This window comes from Cygnus atratus, chromosome 15, assembly GCF_013377495.2.
Source record: "Cygnus atratus isolate AKBS03 ecotype Queensland, Australia chromosome 15, CAtr_DNAZoo_HiC_assembly, whole genome shotgun sequence".
NCBI classification, from domain to species: Eukaryota; Metazoa; Chordata; class Aves; order Anseriformes; family Anatidae; genus Cygnus; species Cygnus atratus.
Window position 1 is genome coordinate 11,433,193 of NC_066376.1, and position 21,857 is coordinate 11,455,049.

The 21,857-nt window shown below is 50.0% G+C and overlaps 1 protein-coding gene across 17 annotated transcripts; it reads right to left on the reverse strand.

Annotated features, from left to right (window-relative positions):
- Positions 1 to 706: 706 nt before the first annotated feature.
- Positions 707 to 21,310, reverse strand: FAM234A (family with sequence similarity 234 member A). Of its 17 annotated transcripts, none has more exons than XM_035549174.2 (13): positions 21,236 to 21,294; positions 16,923 to 17,047; positions 14,485 to 14,793; positions 13,311 to 13,427; positions 12,803 to 12,991; positions 8,840 to 8,970; positions 6,541 to 6,670; positions 5,953 to 6,091; positions 5,377 to 5,517; positions 5,082 to 5,160; positions 4,496 to 4,648; positions 3,530 to 3,632; positions 707 to 3,377 (listed from the first exon to the last, which is right to left on the reverse strand). In XM_035549174.2, the coding sequence occupies exons 3-13, from the start codon at positions 14,747 to 14,749 to the stop codon at positions 3,166 to 3,168; spliced, it is 1,659 nt and encodes a 552-aa protein (XP_035405067.1). In that variant the 5' UTR covers positions 14,750 to 14,793; positions 16,923 to 17,047; positions 21,236 to 21,294; the 3' UTR covers positions 707 to 3,165. The 17 variants fall into 17 exon arrangements, with proteins under 17 accessions (XP_035405067.1, XP_035405069.1, XP_035405068.1 ...); XM_035549176.2 differs by having other exon boundaries at positions 16,972 to 17,047; positions 21,236 to 21,285; XM_035549175.2 differs by having other exon boundaries at positions 16,928 to 17,047; positions 21,236 to 21,285.
- Positions 21,311 to 21,857: the final 547 nt, after the last annotated feature.

The following is a 21,857-nucleotide window of genomic DNA, read 5'->3' on the forward strand; positions in this document are numbered from 1 at the left end:
GGGGCAGTGACAGATGGTCCCACGCTCCAGGAGACAGCGCGTGCCACACGGCTCCCTTTGGCTTGATCCAAATCCAAGCCCTGGAGTGAGATTTTCATGCTGATGGACTGCAGCAGGAATCTCGGGTGTAAAACCAGGTCACTGAGCCCCAGGCAGGGGGAAGGGATGGGCTGGCCCAGTCCTGTTATCTAACTCCAGCCTCTCGCAGGGCCAGGCACCCGAGGGGCTGTGCAGACCCCTGCCCACACAGCAATGCCACCCCAGAGGTGCTCACTGCAGAGGCAGCCAGAGACAAGTTTGCACAAACCCCTCCACAGAGCAGCCACAGGGGCCAAGCACCCCTTTTTTCTAGCAGCACGGTGCCCAGCCTCTTCCAGAAGGGAAAACGAGCTGCTTCCCGTTACGCTTCACTATCACTGAACACCCCTGGCCCAGCACCAGCTCAGCTGGCAGGTCTGTCACATTCCAGTTGCCTCCCAAGGTTTAAGCCTTGTCCAGGGCGAGCATGACCACCATAACAAAGGGGAGAGGTGGGCACCTACTGCCAAAGAGCCAAAGACAAGCTGCAAGCATCACCAGGACACTTGGATCCCTCCCCAAAAGGGTTTTTTCTGCCCTTGGGAAGCCACACAAAGGGCTGCCAAAATTCTGAATTCTTGTATAACTTCAGCTGTTTGGTAGCAGCCACAAAAAAAGCATGGCACCATTTACAAACAATGCAAAAGAGGATTTATTGAAACCATTACAGTTAGACCAAGTCCTATACAGCACAATTTGCAATAAGTTAAAGAACCAATCCAAACGGTCGTAGTGTTAAAAAACACACTAACGCATAACACAGTGATATAATGCCATCATCACCCATCTGAGTTATTGAATCAAGGCACAAAGTCATTCATTAAATACTGCAAAAAACAATTACACAGGGAAAGAAGCTGCAAAAAGGACTTGTTTTGTTAAGAAGGTGCTGGTTTGGCACTGATGCTTTTAGTTGAGCTGCCACAGGGAATTCTGGATCTCCAAAGTATTTGGAAACATGAACGGACAACTTAAAGCCAGAAAAGCCCCCCCAGAGCTGAAAACCCGGCACTATTGAAGGAGAACATTCAGTGTGCCTACCAAGAAGGTCAGGCCTGCGCAGGGATCTGAGGAGGAAGAGAGCCAGCGTGGTTACGGCGAGAATAAAGCCTGGGCATGCTCGCTGCCCCGGGAACCTCAGCGGGATGCAATCTGCGCCGACCACACAGATCCAGGCCACCGGGCACCCATCCCGCACAGCTCTGACTGCCTGAGCGACGGGCCGCGGGCAGAGGGTGCAAGCGCACCCGTTCTGCAGCTACGGGCCGCGGGGCAGCAGCGGGTAGGTGTGTGGCCAGACCACAAGTGCCGCAGCAGCAGACGCTGCGGCTCATTTTCCTGCAAGGCTGGGAGAGCCGCAGCTGCACGCACAGTTCTGCGTGACCCCAGCTGCCTGCGCCCGGAGCCGCCCTGCAGCACGGGAAATCTCAGTGGCTGCCCCGAGAGAACTGATTCCTGGACCTACACAAGCTCTCAAGTTCTGTCTCAAGTTGCTCACCCTACAGTACGCCTACAGGTGCCCCAAGCTGAGACTACATGAGGGAGGAAGGCCCCGGCTAACCCCCCTCCAGCACCACAAAACCTGAGAGGTTTTTTAGGATGCACGCTCCACCATGTTCAGCTGTGTTTTCTCTCCACCTTCCTCTCACCAGCCAAAGGGATGCCCAGCAGTGTGCGAACAGCGGCTGTGTCTCAGCGCAGCTGGTGTGGGGACAGCAGCTTTCAGGACTGAGCAGCCTACGCAAACTGTTTTCCAGGCTTTTTGCACATCGTTCCTACAGCCTGCACCGGTGCCCACCAGGAACGGGGCAGAGCAAACAACATCACACTCAAGACGTCTCCAAGGGAGACATCACCTTCACACAGCAACCCGTCCCAGCCAGCAAGACCCACTCTCTCGGGCCGCCAGGCTGCACCTTCAGAGAAAACAACACCTGGAGATCCTCCCCCAGCACCACTTCAATCTGAGGGGCAGGGAGGCAGTACAGAGCTCTCCTTGGAGCTGTGCTGTGAATACAGCTTGCGTTGTCGCTGAGTGGCTTACATCTGTCTTGCAGCTTGCCCGCCTCCTGGCAGAGGGGACAGAACTTGGAAAAGACTCCTCAGTAGCTGCAAGACCAAATTAGTATTTTTAGGACAGCTGGCACTGCCCCTGGAGTACAGAGAGCTCCCAGGAGCAGCAGGCCAAGCTCCCAGGAAAGGTTAAAGTGCAATTCTACTCTAATAAGTGTCCTAGATCCCCTGGCACCTCAAAACCAAGAGGAGAGGTGGTGTCCACACCTGAAGGGACCAGCAAGCCTCATGTTTTTGTATTGCCTACAATCACAAGGGGGTCTGGGGGAATGCTGATGTATGGATCAGGTGGGAGACCAGCTCCCTGTCGGTGTCACCAGTGCTGTACAGCCCGGCAGGAAAGGAAGCAGCACAGAAGACATGGATAGGCTTGTGACTGCACGGTGGGGTACATGGGGCTATTCTTAGGTGAAAAGGTCATTTTCTAAACAGAATGAAACTTTAATCTGTGCTCTGCTGGCACAGGTAAGACCTAGCCAAGTCATCAGCCATGGCTGGGGTCTAGCACTACACGTACCCATTACTGAAGGGGGGGCCCATATTCAGGAGAGGGCGATTGCAAATGAATCTGCAGTCAAGCGCCTCTCGTGCAGCCAGGAGAGCTGACTCAGAAAGGAAATCTAACACCACACACCAAAGCTCCACTTCTCATGCAAGCACCCAAGAAATAATCAGCTCAGGCATCCCCAGCGAGCATGTTTTCCTCTAGATACAGGCCGAGTCAGCACAGTTCTGCGGGCACAGAAGGACCAAGGGGAAAGCCCTCATCCCTGAGCTCACGACACTTCAGTGGTGGCCAAGCACTGAAGTCCCATCAGCTCTGACAATGGATGCACCGGCAGCTGCTCCCACAGCCTGGGCATACCCAGGCACTGGGGGAGCTTCCCTGCCAGCCGCACTTTGGTTTGCAGATCGAGAAGGCAGCTTCCCATTTGAATCCGTGATCTGGGTTTGTTAAGTGCACTGCTGCAGAGGAGAGGGACCAGAGCAGCCTCTCCTGCTCTCTCGGCAAACTCACACTCGGCTGTGGAATCGCATCCTGTAGAGGCGGTCCCGGATGTACTGCTCACTGTCCACAGCCACCTGGCTCAGCCAGATCACCTTGCTCTCAGAGACATCCTCCTTCAGCTTGCGCTTCATCAGAGATACCAACCCTGGCTCCTCGCTGGGTTGAGGCCCCGTCAACAGCACATAGCAGGCATGACGGCTCCGCTCAAACAGTGTGGCTGTGACACAGAGCAGAGGGAACAGCCCGGCCTCAGGTCTCCATTCAGGCCGTCCACAAGCCCACCACCACGCACTCAGGCAGCCCAGGAGGTACCAGAAGTCGGTGTCCTCCTGCACCTCCTTGCTGGAGGGCTGCAAGGCCAGGACTTACCATTGAACGCAATTATCTGGTCTGTGTTATTGCGGAGCTCCAACAGGACGTTAGTGTAGGAAGGATGGAAAAGATACAGCTTCTGCTGAGGAGCTGTGGATCCCTGTAACCAACAGGACGCTATCAGAACACAGTCACACACGTTATCCCAGAGACCAGGCTCAGCTATTACTTCATGCTCGACGGAGTACATCCAGCCAAATACTTGTCTACGTCTAGCCAATTCATCCTGTTTGATGCCACCAGCACAAGGGATGGGATTTTACTTACCGCTTGGTGGCCTCCTCCCCAGCCCAACCTTCCTGCAAATAGCAGGCCTGTTTGCTATGTGCAGGAGACAGATTTTGCCCTCGGGCTAGTAGACTTAGCAAGGAAAGCACAGAAAACTCAGCTGGTGTTCAGGCACCCTCCAACACAAACTGTCACTGACACTGCCAGCCGCTGCTCCATAGCTGAGCTGCGTATCAGGGCTGCTGCAGACTGCCTCGGAGCACAGAGGGGATGCTCACGTGGCCATGGGAGATCTCAGTCTGCAGTACTGCTGCAGAAGGTCCAGACCAAACAGCAGCAGTCTCAGGGGTACCAAGCCAGCAGCCTCAACTCACCTGCAGTACCACACCAAGGCAAGGCTCTGGGCAATCCAGTTACTTTGTTCATATAGCCACTACGTTCCTTCTCTCTACGTAGCCAGGCTGAGGATGACAAAAGCCGCTGGCGCCACCACCAGCTGTGAGCAGGGACACTGCTACGGACATGGTAAGGACCTACTACAGACCAGACCACAGGCAGAGGTCTGCAAGCAGACCGGACTGGTCAGAGACATGTGGGTACTCCACACCCTGTGCAGAATGCTGCAGTGTTAGTAGAACCTACAGATCTGAATGTCAGCACTGGGTAAAGGGGGTGGCTCCAGACAATTCTGACCCAAAGTTTAGAAAACATCAGCCATCCAGCAGCACTACCCACCGTTTCATTTCCTGCTACCTTGTATTCACCCCAGATGAGGAAGGTGGACCTGTGATCAGCAGTAGAAAGTGTGGCTGGCCCCGGGCTCTCTGCTTTAGAGTTCAGCTTCAGGTCCCACTGGACTGCTCCAGATCCACCCTCAACAATCATAACCTAGCAGGAAAGAAAGAAAAGGAACTCGGATCAAAGAGCTCTATGAGCCATGAAGAAGAGGCCAAGTCAGCTGTCTCTATCTCATACTGTCTATGGGAGCAAGCATCTGACACACAGGAAGACGAGGAAATACTTGAAGCTGAGATTCCACTTGATCACAGAGCTGTGAGACCTTGGGTGGACCATGTTAGAGTAAAGTCTCAACTTTTTCAAGCTATTTCAAGGAGTTCAAAGCTCTGTCATCAAAGTCACTTGCTGAGAAGAGAAAGTGCCTGGGCTGGCTTCAGTAGCTTCTTAAAAGAGATCTTTTTCCAGCTATAAGCCTTCTAAAATCAGCTGGAGGCAGCACATTGTACCAGCTGCCCTCAGCTCAATGCCTGCTTGAGCTGAGACATGCAGAGAAAAGGGAAGTTAAAAGGAAGAGCTTTCAAACCTTCTTCCTGTTGGGCCCGATCTCACTCTCAAGGACAACACCAAGAACATCAGGTTTGTAGTAACCAAGCAGTGGCTCACTGAGAAAGGAAAAGAATGGACAGATCATAATACAACCTGACGGCTTGTATATACCCTCGTCTTTCGGAGCAGCCTCCCAGCAACTCCCCTGTACGAGACTCAACTGCTACAACACTGCAGGCTTTTATGTTTCAAATGAAAAAAATAGCATCTGCCAGGACCACTGCTGCTGGGAACCTGAAAATGCTACACACGATCCGTGTAGGCAACATTACCTCATAACATGGGACACATTGAGGGTCCACAAAGTCTGAAGATTCTGTGGATTGATCAGCATAGCCGTCTCCGAGTTTACAACCAGGATGTTCTCCCGTGATGCCCCGGGAATTTTTGCAAGGTAACGAATGTCTCCAGAGCTAAACAAGAACAGAGAATTGATTACGCTTTCTAGATTGGGGATGGTTTTGTTGTTGCTGTTGTTGTTTCATTTTGTGTTTTTTTTTTTCTTTTTTTTTCCCTGCATAATAAAAAGTCAGAGTTTCATCCTAACAGGCAGGGAAGACAAGCAGGGCTGGGAGGTGAAGCACCAGGCTCTGCAGTTGCCACACACTGAATTAGTTGTCTGAGGTACAAGTTATGCTCCACTTGCATGCAAATACAAAATCACAATGTGCTTTCCCTCCTTTACTGTGAAACCCTGACAAGACTATCAACACCAGCTCTCTCCCCAAGGTCTAGATGTGCTCTTAGGCCAAATCGCATAGCCAGGAGAGAACAACGGCAGAACAATCCGTCCTGTCAGGAACATCAGTGCCCTCCAAACCACCAGCAACCAAGACGTGACACCATGCCTGGGAAGGGAGAAGCGGTGTGTGGTTGGGTCAATGTTCTTCTCCCACTGAGGATCTTGCTCAAGGCTGGGAAGCTTATTGTCCATCCCAGTTGCTGCACTGTAGAGATCTTTCAGGGAATATGCATAGACAGAGTTGGCTGTGCAAAAAAAGCAAAAAATGAGGGAGGTAAGTTATCCTGCACTTGCTCTGAACTCCACAAATTTCCAGATAATGTCTGAAACGAATCTGGCAGATGAATGATGAACTGTATTTTTGGCAATATTTTGAGACTCAAGCCTGCCTTTTTGAATGCTTTAGCAACTTATCTGTTCATAGTCCAAGCATTCCACAATAATCACTTGCTATTTAAATGGCTGCTTAAAACTTACATTCTCAACGTTTTTTCGAATAAGATTACTACAGTATGTACCAATCCTCAGTTTCAGCAAGGTCCCACCTTCTTTTGGCCTCAAATAGCTCTTTCACCAGGTGGAACCATGACACAGCTTTTGAGAATGTAAAACACTCTTTCCAACAACTCTTTAGTAACACTTATTTCACAGTTACAATCATTCTTTCCAACTCAAGTCCTGAACAGGGCTGTACCTGTATAGAAAAGGAAGTAGGAGGAGGAGCCCAGGTTCAGATTGATATAACGAGCCTTCCCACCCATGTTCAGACTTTCAGTGGAGCCGATCTCTTTGCCATTTCTTCCTGAATGGATGAAGGTCTTAATCTACACAGCAACGGGATTAAAAAAGAAAAGTTACAGTTGCTTCACTCCAACTCAAGTGTTCTCATGTAGTGGCTTCCCGTAGTACCTGACATCACCTGCAGGAAGCACTGTGCTGGCAGAACAGCTAGCACAGCTTTTTCTCTCCTTGCAGGCTTGACAGGGCCCAGGGAACACAGCTCTGCTAAATATAAATACTTTCAGTGCCCTAATCTACTCCTCCTACAGCTGACATTGAGTCCATAGGGATAAAAAAGATGCCAGGATTCTTTACGCTCTTAGTGCAGGTACCAGAGCAACAGAATCCACTCAAAATATTTCACCCAAGAGAATAAAGGATAAAGACAGGATCGAATTCAAATGACTGGGCAAGAGGCATGGTCTGGGGGGAGCAGCGCACGCTAGGACTGAGAAGCAGCATCCAGCAGAGATGCCAAGTCAGACAAGAACAGAGACCTTCCTTCCTCCTCCTTGGGCGGGACAAACAGGGAAGAAAAAGAAAGTCTGCTGCTCTTGAAGTCAATCTGGAGAGCCTGGTAGGCAAATAAGGGATAGAGCTTGCTGGGGAGAATGAAGCAGGCAGCTGAGGGGAGAGTGCAACACATCCACCAGCTGATCCCAGCCTCCCGCACTGGGAGGAGACGCACACCAGCGCCTGATGAACTGCTTCACCTTTACTCGCAAGCACTGGTGCAGCAGCTGCCCCAGGGACAGAAACAGCCAGTGGCAGCCATATAGCCAGTAAGAACACACAGCACCTTACTCACTGCATTGCCTAACGCCTCCCGTGAGGTGCTACAGGCGATGCATCCCGAAAAATGTCTTGTTTTCCAGGATGTATCTGTGCTGAAGCTTGCAGCAGGTAGGGGTCACGAAGAGTCAGAAAAAAATGCCATCTAAACCCCCTACTATCCAAGCACACAGAACCCTCCCCACAGACTGCTCAAAGCCCTGCCATTTCAGGAAACTGCAGCATAACGTCATGTTCAGCTTCAGCCCTGGTTAGCAACAAAGCTAATTTACTGAAGTTCTGAATCTCCCTTCCAAAGGGACTGCCTTTTTCCAGCTCCAGAGCTCCACTCAAGCTTCCCACCATTTCTGCGATTTCTCAAAACACAATGTACTTTTACTTAAGTTGACAGAATACTTGCCAAGTCCAGAGGGAGGGAGGGGTTTCATACCAAGATAGCTAGAGAGGTTAAATGGAAAATAAATCATATGGCAGTTTAGCAGAACAGAGACTACATTCAACCATTCCTTGACTGGCTAAGATTAAAAAAAAACAACAAAAACTAAAAAGACTTGAGATAACTGGAATAGCAAAAGCAGCAAGGAAAGAAAACAGAAGAGAAATGTAGGAGTCAGAGAGGATAGAATTTCTGATGACTCTGGCAGCAACAATGCCTCAGACAGCAAAACCCAATCTGCTTATAGAGTGCTCTGGTATGAGGAGACAGGGCTCCCGCTCCTCCCCTCAGACTTGGAGGCATAACTTCTGCATGGTTTAAACAGGACTGATTGCGCATACAGATGATGAGCATCACTCAGTCATGAATACAGACGGATTATGATAAAAATATTTTTAAGCTACATGACTTTTCCCCTCTAAGAAATGGGAAAATGCAATATTGGAACAGACTTAAGGCAATTAGAACTATTTCACTGAATGAACCTGTCAGAATTAACCAGCGCAGTGACACCTGGAAGAGAACCGTGCAAAGCAACACCATAAGCACAGACTCATAAAGTATCAGAAAGACCACTGGCAGTACAGAAGCACTGGCTGTCAGATGTACTTTGATCTAAGAGCCAAACCTGTCAGGGTTTGTTCACTTCCACTTCTCTGAGCATTGTCCCAGAAAACTGCAACCTTATCTTGCCTAGGCACGCTCCTCCACATACAGCCTAAGAACATGCAGTGAAGAGCACAGACTGAAAAGGGAGAGGGGTTCCTGGCTGTTCTTTTGTTTTGTTTATTTTTTTTAAAGCCATAAAACACTTGCATGGATTTGAGAGTACATCTCTGCAGGGTGGGAAAGAACCTTCCCCAAACTCACAGATATCAGAGGCCTCTGGGCACTTCCTCTTAGGCTACAAGACTGAAATAAATAGCGTTCCTGCCATGCCCTGTGGTCTGGTCACAGGGTTTATCATAGCTTTAGAGTGACATACCTTATCTCCTGTAGCAATAAAGATTATCAGGTCCTGAACTCCATCACTATCCACATCTGGAATCACTGACAAGGGAGTCAGCACAGTATAATTAGCTCCAAAGTCATTTGACTGTCTCCACTGAACTTCCCCTAGAAGACAGAGTCATTGGGAAATGTTCACTAAAATGCACTTTAGGTTGAAAGGCATTAAAACACCCTTGCTCCTCCTTGCAGCAAGCAACCATTTACAGCCCATCAGCACCGCAAGGCAACCACATTTATGCTCATCATGGGGTATTTTTGCATTTCTGCATTTCCAATGAGTCCCTGTATCCACAATTTCAGCTCATAGTGGAAAGTAACTCCAGCTGCCTGCACAAAGGCAGGCTAATGTGCTAGGCACAAGTCAATCAGCAAGGCACAAAGAACAGCTGGCTTTTTTGTGTGTTACCTTAACAAGCTTTCCGGTATGTTCATGCCGTGGAGAACCCTTTCCTTTTAGCAAGCCAAAATCTTGTTGTTCTGTATTTAAATTTGTGCAGGCATTTTAAAATCATAAAGAAGCTGAATTCTGATCACAGTGTTACAGCTACTCCCGACAACGCGTTTTCCTGCGACTTAACTCCTGCAGAACTTCCAGGCCAACACGACCCCTCACAGCTCAGTTTACATCCCTCCTCTCTCCCGTGTTTGAAGAAGGCCCACAGCACTTCAGACAATTTTGTTTTTCATTTGCTTGCAAATGTAGGTGTCAGAGCTTTGGCTTTACTCAGATACACTCTGCCCAGGGCTGCTGGTGACTTTCCAGACACCACCAGGAGAATTTGCAGCACAGTTTGCTGAGAGAGGAGATTGGTGGTGTTTTTTTTCTTTTCTTTTTAAGGAAGACTTAAGTGTCTATCTAGGTGCTCAGAGGGGAAATGCTTACCCTCCCCTTTAAACAGTATCCTACACAGCCATCAGCAGTTCAGGAATGCAAAGTAATCATGTTCTTTGTCATGAAGGCAGTTGTACTGAAAGACAAGGAATTACTACCCTACGCTGTCTGCAATAATTTAAGGCAGGCTGTATTGCCGGTGTGATTCCATCAAAGCTTTTACTGAAACACTGAAAAAAAGATACTTGGATTTGTTACTATGACAACAGATACGAAACAGAAGAATGCCCCTAGGAAATCATGTGAAGGCAAAGAATTTTACCCCTGAAAAAAACAAGCAGACAAATTATGAAGATAACTTAAGTTTTAAAAAAATATATCCTGGCTTCAGCGTAGTCCAAAGCTGCAACAGTAAAATCAGGCTGCTGAAATCCATATTGCAATGCGTAATTCTTTATTATTTGCTGGCTAGACAGGGAAAATGATTTGGGAGGAAGGTCTCTTACTCTCTGGAAAAAAAAGAAGTCTGATTTAACAAACACATACAGGTAACTGAGACAGCTTTAACACAAAGAACTTAAGAACCTTTCATGCTCTAACACAATTCCCAAAGAGCATGAACTGTGAATCCAATCCCACCTTGCTCTATTAACAGGAGATCTGACTATTCTGGCAGCCATCTGGAATGCTACGATACTTCCTCAGAGTCCAAGATCATTGCAAAAGCATGGCAACATAAACCAAGAGAGAAATTAGACAAGAAATCCAATATGGGTGAAGGGTTTTGTTCTGTTTTTGGTCTGGAAGGAATAATAAAATTAGGACTTCAAAATGTCAGTGACTGAGTTCAGCTCTCACTGCAAGGAACCAAACTCCCTGCTGCCCCCGAGTGTAACAGTCCGCAGCTCACAGGCTACCGGAGCCAAAGGCAGGTGTCTTGTACTGAGCAGTGCTAAAACTCTTCTATGTCACTGCCCACATGTTTACTAAACACCTGTAAGTTCCTGGCCCTCAACATATAGCGCATGTGCAGAACTAGTCCCTTTTGTTGTTGTTGTTTTCTGAACCTATTGCTGGATAAAAGAACCACTGCGCAAAGAACTGTGACGTGAAAGAACCATTCCCTGTTCTTTTACATATCACTCATAATTTTATAGACAGCTTTCTGCCTGTCACACATTGGCTGAAGACTTCTGGTTTATTTAGTGCTTTCTTGCATGGAAGAAATTTCAGACATCTGATCATAGCGGTCCCCTTTCTGCCACATCCCTTTGGAGATCAGTGAGGACCAGAACTGCTCACAGGGTTCACAGCGCAAGCTACCAGAGGACAAGGTAAAGACAGAAGTGGTCACCACACACTCCCATGCTCCTCCTTTGAACGCTGCTTCTGGCCATGGCAGAGGCAGAATACCCAGCTACACAGACCTCTGGTTTGACCTGAAAAAGCTAATCTTAAACTCCTGTGTCCCAGCTGGCTTGTTTATCTTCACATGAAGGAATGTTAAATGTCCCACACAAACAGAAGCATGCCATACCTATGCTTTCCTTCTTGTTTGCTCAGGTCACTTATTCTGGCAATGAAGAAAGCAAAATTTGATACAGCTTGGATTGACAGAAAAGCACTAACTCTATCTGCATCTTCAGATCAAAAATCCTACAGGCAGAGACTAAAGGTAGAGATCCCTGGAATCTCACCAATCCTCCATGATGATGAATCATTAACAGCTAAAGATTAATCTGGCTACTGTTATTCGTACAACATGATGAAAGTCAGACTTTGCCACTTTAAATAGGTTTAACCCGATATTTTATTCCGATCTGCCCTCCTAACCCATAGCAAAAGTCAACTGCACTAGGAAACCCCTTTTAACCTACTTAAAGCCACAGCAAAAAGGTACCAAATATGTCAACCGCTGGGTTATTCATCTTTCTATCGGGATCAATTTTTCATCCGTTGCTTTTAATTTATCTGTGGAATGTTTCCCTACCACATTGTTCCTGTGACTTGTGGCTTAGCCTGGTTGTTTCTCTACGTGCTTGTGCTATTTCTTTGTGGTTGCCTTCAGTTACGTGGCTTTGGCTCAGCAGTCACCTATCTACATTTTGACCTAAAAGCAACTACTTCATTAATGTCTATAAATAGCCCGTGCTAAAGCCTGTTGATGAAGGAAATGGTGCTAAGATATCTCAGCTGGTACAGAAGCTTTCCAGTTGTGCGTGTGTTGTTCATTCCAGCTACAATGGAAATTAAAAGCTGTAACAGCTTTTCCTCAGATCCCTTTTTCCAGCTTTTTCTCTTGCTATTTCTCTCTCTCTGCTTTTGGAAAACAGGGTGTAAGGGATGCACTATTGGATACGGAGGGGAGGATCCCAGGCATGTTTCCAAGAGAGAACATGCATTGTTTATAACCTTTGAAACAGTGACCCCCAAAATGGAAATGTATTTCAGTCTTCCTCAGAGAGGAAGGTTCAAGGCGTAACAGATGATCACTGCCCTGTTCCTAGAGAACTTCGGGCACTCTTTACCCTCACCCTTCCCCCTTTAGGCAAGACAATGAAGAAACCCCCATCTATAGGTGCAGAAATGAAGAAGGCTTTCCAGGGAAATCAGGCAAACCCCTAGACTACTGAAACAGACCACTGAGACTTCTACATACTCCCCTTGATGACTTTAGATCTAAAATCCCTAAAACTCCCACAGTTCTTGCCACTGCAGGAACTCCTAGCACTCACACGAATGACTGAGAAATATCACGGGTTTGTGCCCAGCTCACAAGAGCAAAAGGTAACATTCACAGCTAGTGACCGCTTCTCCTGTTTCAAAAGTTGTTGAAAAGTTGTTCTTATAATACAGCAGCTGGCACAAAACACCACAACAGAGTCCAGTCTTTGGAACAGACAGGCTGAGAGAACAGGCAGTTCTCAAAGGCCCAGCCAATGGCTCTGGCAAGGTTTTCAAGATGATAAATGCTCTGCGCATCATCCACGTACTGTCTTGTCATGTCATGCTGATGTCCCCCGTTCCCACGGTCTGACAGCCACCAGGTGAGGAACGCCAGCAGCACTGTCCCCTGTGCCCAGCACTATCCCACTTGCCACTCACCTTTCTGCTGGCCGAGCGCGGTCAGCGACGCCGGCTTCCCCACGACGAGGCAACCCGGGACCGAATCCTCCCCGAGCTGCCTGATGCCGCACTCCATCCACTCGACCTCCTCAGCAGCAGGCTTCTCCCACAGCACCGTGCCGTTTGTGCCAGACACGGCAGCAACGAAGGCACATGGAGAAGGGAGACCTGAAGAGAAGAGGCATCAGAGGGACTCCTGCCTGTGCCTACTTCCACTGCCCTGCACCACCTGGGTGCTGTGCCTTGCCCCGTTCCCTCTCCCCACCCAGCTAACCCCATTTTCTCTCCCAGGCCCTTATCTTCATTTCTCTTCTAACAGAAGCACACACTGCTTCAAACTTCATGACACAGAGGAGAATCAACACGATGGGCACTACTCCAACACTAGCACCCACCTCAGGACACCTGCCACAGCAGCCTCACTAATTACAACTAAAAGAGAAGGAGCAGCCCTTACTACAAGGCCTTTTGTTTCAGAATCGGCTACCTTCGTCCAAACAGGTACGGTTGGAGCTGCCACTGCCGTTGCTAGCTCTGAAAGCAAAGATGACATCTTGCACTTTGTCCTTGTTCACATCTTCTATAGCAAGAAACTGGTAAGCCACTGTAAAAGAGATCACAAGCCAGGCACTAGTGAGGATTGCCTCAACCAACAACACAGCTAGCTGGAGGAAAACACAAATTCCTAGAGTCCTACTCACTGCCTCCATCTCTGACAGCACAACATTAGGACAAATTGGCTTTTGTATTAAAAAAAGGCATCTACGTGAGTACTAAGGACTGGAAGTTAGTGCCAAAGGATTTTTTTTCCATCCCTCAGAGGATTTGTCTCTTTTTATAGCCAGGCATCCAGAATTTGAACTATGTTTAACAAAGAACAACTCTGGTCTTGGTGTGGGGTTGCTATTCCCAAAATAAAAAAGACAAACAAACAAATCATGAAACCCAGCCCCAGCTATTTCATCTTTCTCACTCTCAGCTAAAAGCACCCTTCTTTAGCTCAAAGTAGCAGAACTTTAGATTTAGGCATTAAAGCACAAAGTTCAGTCCCTGTTGGTGAACACTACTGTGTTTATAGCATAAACAGCATACAACCACCACACACAAGGTTAAAGAAAAGCACTGACAGAAGCAAACGCCCAGTCACCAAGGAGCAGTACGAAGGTTAAAGAGCTAATTGAAACAACTATAAATTTGTGCAGTTAATAAAAAAGCAAGATGCAATTATTCTACTCCCCTTCCTGTTAGCCACGGAGAAAAATTAGAAAGTCATACTGACAGGGAAAAGATGCCTAATGGTCCCCAAACCTAAGCACAACTTCAAGGGAACACTTCATAAACCCAACTGCAACAGAGATTTATTCCTAGATACCCTTCCCTATTTCTTTTATTCCAAAGGAGAGCAGTCTGCTACCTTGTTAGTGCTTCAGAGCAGCATTTAATTTTTCCATTAGATCCTGTAAGCACCTCCTGGAAGGCCACTCCAATTATGACGGGCCTTTGCTTATCCAGGTCAGGTATTCACAGTTCTCGCTCCCACGGGGAGCACCCCTGCAGGCCCAGCTCCAGATTGTGCTTAGGTAGAGAGCTACAGTTCAAATCTGCAGCATGTAAGGGAACAGAACGGTTGGTAAGTACTTACTCTGCTACAGTAAGCTCACCTGCATTTTCATAGTTTCGGAACCATGTTCTTTCTGAAACAGGCCTCTCTGGGCAAGGAATGATAAACGAGAAAGCAAACACAATTATCAGACACAGAAATAACGAGATGAAGAAGGCAGCAGTGCGCCACCGGGACAGCCGAGACAGTTGCGATGACTGCTTGCTGATAATTCTTCTCTCAACAAAGTTTTCATGGTTCTCTTGAGCTTTTACATCCTCTGTCTTCAGAGGGTGGATCTCAGCTTCTGAGTCTTTGTTATCCATCGCAGCTCACTCATAAGTATTCAGACACCCTCCTCCCCCTTCACCTGCAACAATGGAAAGAGCAGTTAAAACACATTTTGGAATATAGAAAAAAAATGACAAAATATTTTGTTACTACCTGATGTTCACACTGGAAACATTTAACAGGAGGTGGCAAGTCAGTGCACTGTCACACAGCTAGACATAAAGCACCTCTGGTTACCGGAGGTCTCCTACCCAGGGCAACGGGGAGAGGCAGCAGGACCCCGAAATAGCAGTGCTCGGTCTCCAGAGCAGGAAATCAGCACCGCGAGACCCGGAGCAAGGACAAAAGCGGTGATGGCTTCTGTGCTGAACGGACAGGCTGCCTCGTGAAAAACACGCCAAAAGCTCCTTTTGCTGAAAAGACTTCTCACCACCTCCTGCATATTTCAGTCTGACTCCTGGCTGGAGAGGTGAAAGGAAACACTCGTGACCTTTATTTCCTAACATAAAGATGTTCCCTGGTGTAATGAGCACATGAGCTTCCCGGGGAGAGAAACAAACACCAACGTATTTTGCGTAGGAGCAAAACAAAGCTATTCAACACCAGCCCTGATGAGAAACCACTTGATAAGTGTTGCAACCCAGCCCTACAGTAGGCAAGAGAACAATTACTTTCCTCTCTGGAGGATAACAAAAGCACAAATTCAGACTAAAATTGGGCAAATTTGATTTCATCAGAATGGAAGAGGAGCTAACAGCTGCTATTTTCTTTTCTCCTGCTATAAATCATAATCTATAATTAATGAAACTGCACTAGGGGAAGACAGGTTCCCCTTCCCACAAATAATCAAACCACTTTTTCCTCAGCTTGACTGAAAAGCTCTTTCTGCAGGATAGGGCCAGGCTCCTCCCTCCCACTCCAGAGGTGGAGCGAGTACAGCAAAGTGCAGAAACTGCAACCAGCAGGACCCTTCCCATCAACTTTCTACTGCAGGAGTCAGGAGTTCTGAATTCACAGCCCCGGACCATCTGCAGTCAGCCCAAATGCTCAAAAAAAAGAGGTCGTAGTAAATGAAAAATGGCAAATACAAGACTGAGGAGGACAGGCAAGATGAACAACTTCAATCAACTTCTGGCACTCAAAGGAGCTCCTACATTCCAGAGGTAATTTCAAAGCAGCAAATTGTCAGCCTCTGCCAGAATACTTTGAGCTACAGCTACAGTACCAGAGGGTTTTTTGCTAATTATCTTCTGAACAGGAATAAAAGAAAACCTAGTCAGTTACAGAGGTCTGTAACATTACCCACAATAATAATAATAATAAAAACTAACTAAACGTAGTTTTCAGGCCTCTCTCTAGTGCTTCTTTAAAAAAAATAGCAGGAGGAAAGAAATAAACAACGACGCATTCCAGTAGCCTTGGAAAAAGCTGTATGACGGTGTCATAAGAAGTTTTATCAGAGCAAATAAACACGACAACCAAGCCAATTTTCCACTGCCCCACTAGTCACGTGCCCGGCTTGTCTGCCTGAGCGATTTACTTCCCCAGCAAAAAGTAACTTAAACTCAGCACCACCACACGACGCAGAGCGTTTGAGCCTTTACCTCGCGTAACGAGGAGGCTCGTCACGCCTCACGTTTGATGCACGAGTTCATTGCTAGGTTCAAAGCGACAGGAGCCCGAGCGGGCAGGCTCCTCGATGCAGGTGCCACGCACACAGCTGACATCTCGCCTCCCCGCGGCCAGGAGCCGCAGCGAGGAGCCCAGAGGAGAGCCGGGCAGCAAAGAGCAGCCCCAAGAAGCCCCTCGCAGGGGTGGCTCCCACACGAGAGCTGTCTGCCCAGCCGGGCACGTTCAGAGGTAAAGACGGCAAGTCCGGCGAGACAGCACAGCAAAGGAGCGAAGGAGCAATTGCTTCAGGCTGAGCGTTCCAGTCCCACTGCAGGGGGGACAAACTGTAAGGGGAACAGAACTACAGCAAGGCAGAAGGTCGAGCACAACTGGTGACCAGGACAGCCTGGCACGCGGCTGGCAGCCACCTACTGGACAAGGCTGCAGCTCTGAAGCACTTCAACCTAAGCCCTCTGGCATTTATTCTGAGACAGCACATCGAGTACAAGATCTCGCTCCAGACAATTTAACTCAGGCTGCGCAATACCAGGCAAATTCAATTAAATCAATAGTGCAGAAGCTGCATCTTCCAGAGACCTTACTCTAAAGACCCCATCTGCCCTTCCCGTCAGTCGACCAGCAACACCTGAGACAGCTCCACGAGGCTGGCTGCTTCAGAACCAACTGCAGCACTTGGCAGGCACTCGACAGCGGTGGGAAGACTGCAAACGGAAAGAAGAAAAGAAAGAGCTGTTTATTCAGATTCCCCCAGGCCTGGCCACGGTGGCAGCGAGCTGAGCACTGCTTCGCTGGCACAGCGGGGAGCCAGCTCTGCCTCAGGAGGAGAGGCCAGCCCTCGAGAGCAGGGTCAAGGTACGAGGCCGCAGTCACATGCTGAGCAAATGATTTACTGGAGCGGAGCAACGACAGCCTCTGCCGGCCCGGTAATGGGGGAAGAAGGCAGGAATTGGTGACGTGACCTCTCCCGTGGTGAGCCAGATGGCTTGTGCCGCACCAACATACCTGCTCTCACCGGCAGGGAGAGGCGGCCCCTCTCTAACGCCACGGTGACGGCTGTGCTGGGGCTCGAGCGCAGCCCGAGCAGCCTCTCCAAACACAGCAGCCACGGGGCGGGAAGCCAGGAAACTTCTAGGACACAGTCGAGTGCTTCCAGCACCTGCAACTCTTCCTGAAAACAGCGCACGACGGAAACCGGGCTCCTCTCCCTAGTCCCAAATGGGCACCATCTTAACGCCGCGCTGACGGCGGATTTCTCTGAGTCACTATAAATGACACCACTGTCATTAGGCTGGGATGAGAACAATTAAAAAAAAGTGATAATTATACTGACAGCCCCAGCAATTCCCCTTCTTTTGCAGCAACAACCCTAGGAGCCACCGATTACTAACAGCCCTCCGTCCCTTTAAGGCGGCTCCTTTCTCTTTTCTTTCAGGATTTGAACGCTGCCCTTCGCACCCCTGCCAGAGGATACGGAGTGCTGGAACAAGGACCACAAAGGTCAATGGCAAAGACTCAGACAATGCAGGAAATCCCATTGCCCACAGTTGCCAAAGTACATGCTGGCAGCACATGAAACAGACTGATCTTTGAACAACAAAGAACTCCGGTAATCAGTTTAATTGGAGACAAGCAGAAAATGATACTGGGCCTTTCAGAAGATTTACCGTCCTCCAGCAGCCGACATTTTGTCTCCCTCTGGTAGAGGACACAGCATAACTCACTGGGACTTTTAACGCACCCGAGCACCTTGCAATGAAATATGCTGCGACACGACCTCGCGCTACTGCATTATTTACACATGCTGCCTGTGCTACATCTCGTGGCTAGTACCGGCTCTCTGCTGGGGCACGGGACGCCTCACTGCGAGAAACCATCGGAAAAACTCCCTAGAAAAGGAAACAATTAGGGACTGCACACGACCAACGTACCCAGAGGGCTCCGTACCTCACACGACCTCCTTCGCTGGTGCCCACTTCCGTCCCCAAGCTCTGAAGGCCATTCCCCCACACCAGCACAGCGAGCACCGGCTGGCCCTGCTCAGGACAGTCCCTGCTGTCCCCGTTCTTGTCCCACGGCAACGACGCCGCTCTCAGGACAAGCACAGCCCCCCAGCGTAACTCACCTTCGTGGCGCACTGACTTTCCTCTTCTCCTGAAGCTACAGCTACAGCTTGGAAGATTTGATATGAACCAAACCAGTGAAACTTGTGCAGCAAGAGGTCAATGCCAAGCTACACCTAAATCTAAGGACAAACTATCATTACCAGAGAGCTAGCGCTGCTCGAGAAGTGCAGAGAACCACATCACGTCAGATGTACGATAACTGGTGACACAAATCATTTAAGTATGAGTGCGATGGAAGGTTTAACTCATTTTCCACCCATAAAATACCGAAACACATTCCTAATTACAGTAATCTCACAAGCTGCCAGTTCTTCCTGGAAATTTTCTAGCAATATATCACACCTAGATCTGCTGTTCAACACATTTACGTTTTTCACAGGGTGATTAAGTCAGATTAGGACTGGCCGTTTTAGTAACCCAAATACAGCGTTTGTTTTTCTGTCTTTCTGTGGTGCTGTTCTTTAAAACACCTTACAGGTTTCTTTTGTGCCAGCAGGAATTGTTGAAACCCCGCACTGTAACCCACGACGACCAAACAGCTTCCAAATGTTGCTCTGCATAAGATGCAACATTCTCCTCGGGGTTGTCTTCCAAAGCTGGCTGCGGTCGTGATGGGAGGCACCGCGCAGCACTGCAGTGAGCTCGCTGGGCAGTCACCTACTGCAACATCAAGAAATTAAGGACAAAACGTGCCAATTTTTTCCCTTTTCTGCAGTCCTACTTACACCGGGATCCAGTCAAGAGAAAAAAACAATTAAGATTTCCCCAGACTGAGATTTTCCTCTCCAAATGCACTCAGACTGCACTCCATTCATAAGCTTATCATTCTGCTGGGTCACCTGCAGCTCATAACTCTCTCTCGACATGAAGTCCCAGCCACCGGCTCGCAGGGAGAACTGCTGCAGGCAGATCATCCCCTTCCGACACCGCGGGGCGCCTCCGGCTCCTTCTGCCACCCCGGCAGCCTTTGTAAGGCCGTGGTTTGTAACTGGGACCTCAGGGCTCAGGAACAGCTGCACTGCTGCTAGAGTTGTCCTCCCTCCCTTCCCACATTCCTGCTGGTTTTCTTCTGTTAACACCAGGTGCTTCTTAAATCATGCTTCACTCTCCATGACAGCCACAACAAACTCCAGAGAACAGTCACGGTAAGAGAATTGGAAACTTCTCTGGAGCACAACCAAACGTAGTCTCGGGAAGCGATACCCCAGTCATTTGTAGGAGAAAAGTCACATTTTTCAGGGCAGTTTTCACTGCAGCCACACATTCAAGTGGAGAAACTTGATCAGGTTAGTCAAGAGCAAAGCACAGGCCAGTATTTTCCCAAGATGGCAACGGGGAAAGCATAATCCTGAGACACAGACCTAAAGAACAGCACTAAAGCTGCAAAGCTACGTGGAACTGATTATAGGTTAGGCCAGTAATAATAACCAAGCAACAAAAACATGGGCAATTTATCATCCCAGAACCTACAAGCGCCTCTGGATCAAAGCCACTCACCCTCACTGATTGCTGCAGACCCCTTGCGTCAGCCCTAAGCGCACTAATTAGCGAGCTGTGCAAGCCTGTGGCGTCAGACACATCCCCACCGCGTCCACAGGGCTTCCCAGCTCGCGTCAGAAGCTCAGCGGCTTCCCTGCTGCCAGAGACTGAACAAAGGAGGTCCTCTGGGGAGATCGCCGGGCATCAAAGCTCTTTAGAAGATGCTGCAGTAGTTTGATGTATATTTATTAAAAAGAAAAAGCGGAATTACATTTTTTAAGTCAAGAGCTTGTTCCACAGATCTCCACTTACTGCACAGGTCACAGACTGGGACCCACGGGGTCCTTCCTGCTGCCACAGCCGAGCACGGCTCAGGGCAGCACCGAGCGATGGCCTTTTGCCACCCGCTGCTGCCACTGCTGGCCATCTCCGGGAGAGACCCCTCATTTCTCCCCCAGAAATTGCCTTTTGTTTTTTTTTTTTTTTTTTCCTTTTCCACTCTCGCGGGAGACGAGCCCGCTGCCAGGCTGTTAGAGCCGCACGCCTGGCAGCCAGCCCCGAGCAGGGCCAGGCAGTCGGGGCGGCTGGCTCCAGGCCCACAGGGCCGCCCCTCTGCTCCGGGCCCAGGGCTCTCAGCAGTTACGAGGAGTATTCACTTTCCAAAATATGGGGGGAAAAAAAGGGAGAAGAGCCCCGCTGGAGACACGGAAATGTTTTTATCTCTGCCAGGAACGTGCTAATTCATGCCTGCACACCGAGCTTGTGGTCCGCAGAGGAGAAAAACATCCACTGGGGACTGGAATAACGCCGGGAGGCGTGTGCTGAGCTGCGGGGAGGTGCGGGGCTTTGTGCTACCTTTACGGGATTGCACCACGGAACGGTTTGGGTTGGAAGGGGCCTCAAAGCTCACCCAACTCCCACCCCCTGCGGCGGGCAGGCACACCTCCCAGCAGGTCGGGGTGCTCAGGGCCCATCCAGCCTGGCCTCGAGCACCCCCAGCTCCTGGGGGACCCGTGCCAGTGCCTCACCGCCCCCCGGGCGAAGCGTTTTCCTCCTGACCTCTGCACTGAGCCTCCCCTCCTTCGCTCTAAGACCCTTCCTCCCCCGCCCCATCGCTACCTACGTGCGATACCCACCTTCCACTTCACCCCAGGCCCTGGCAGGCCGCTGCGAGCTCTCCGCGGCGCCGCCTCCCCTCCGGCAGCACCCCCCGGGGCCCCCCAGAGCCCCCCCAGCCCCGCCCGGGACAGACGCACGGACACACACACGCTCGCTCCCCGCACTCACCCGCCGCCCCTTCCGCCTTCCGCCTTCCTCCCCCTCCGCCGCTTCCCGGCGGAACCCCGGCACCAGCCCCGCCCCGCCCCGCCCCGGGACGCGCGGCCGGAAGAAGGAGGCGGAGGCGGGGAGCGAGGCGCGGAGCTTTAATGCGGGGCCCGCACCGCACGCGCAGGGCCCGGCCCGTACAGCCCGGGGCTCGCCGCCGCGCAGCGGGACGCGAGGCGAAGCGGTTTTAGCGCAGCCCCCGAGGACGCGGCCCCCCCGCGCTATTTACAGCCGCCCCCCCCCCCCCCGCCAGCCCCGGGCCCTCAGCAGCTCCCCCCCCGGCCGCCTGGCCCCTCCGTGCCTGCCCGGCCCTTCTCTCCGCGCGCCACACGGCTTCCCCCCGGGGCGGCCATTTTCTGAGGGGAACGCACAGCGCAGAGCCGAGGAGGCGGCGCTGGCCTCCTCTGCGCACAGATCAGTCCGGGCTTTCCCTCTGAGCACATCTGCACCCCCTGTCTGTAAAAGTTTTGGTCACCCTCACAAAATCAACAGCTGCTGACAGAGGGACAGCGGGGCCAAGGACCGTCTGCCTTAACTGGAGGAGCGAGGCAGCTCCCAAGTGCTGGAGACACAAAAATGAGGT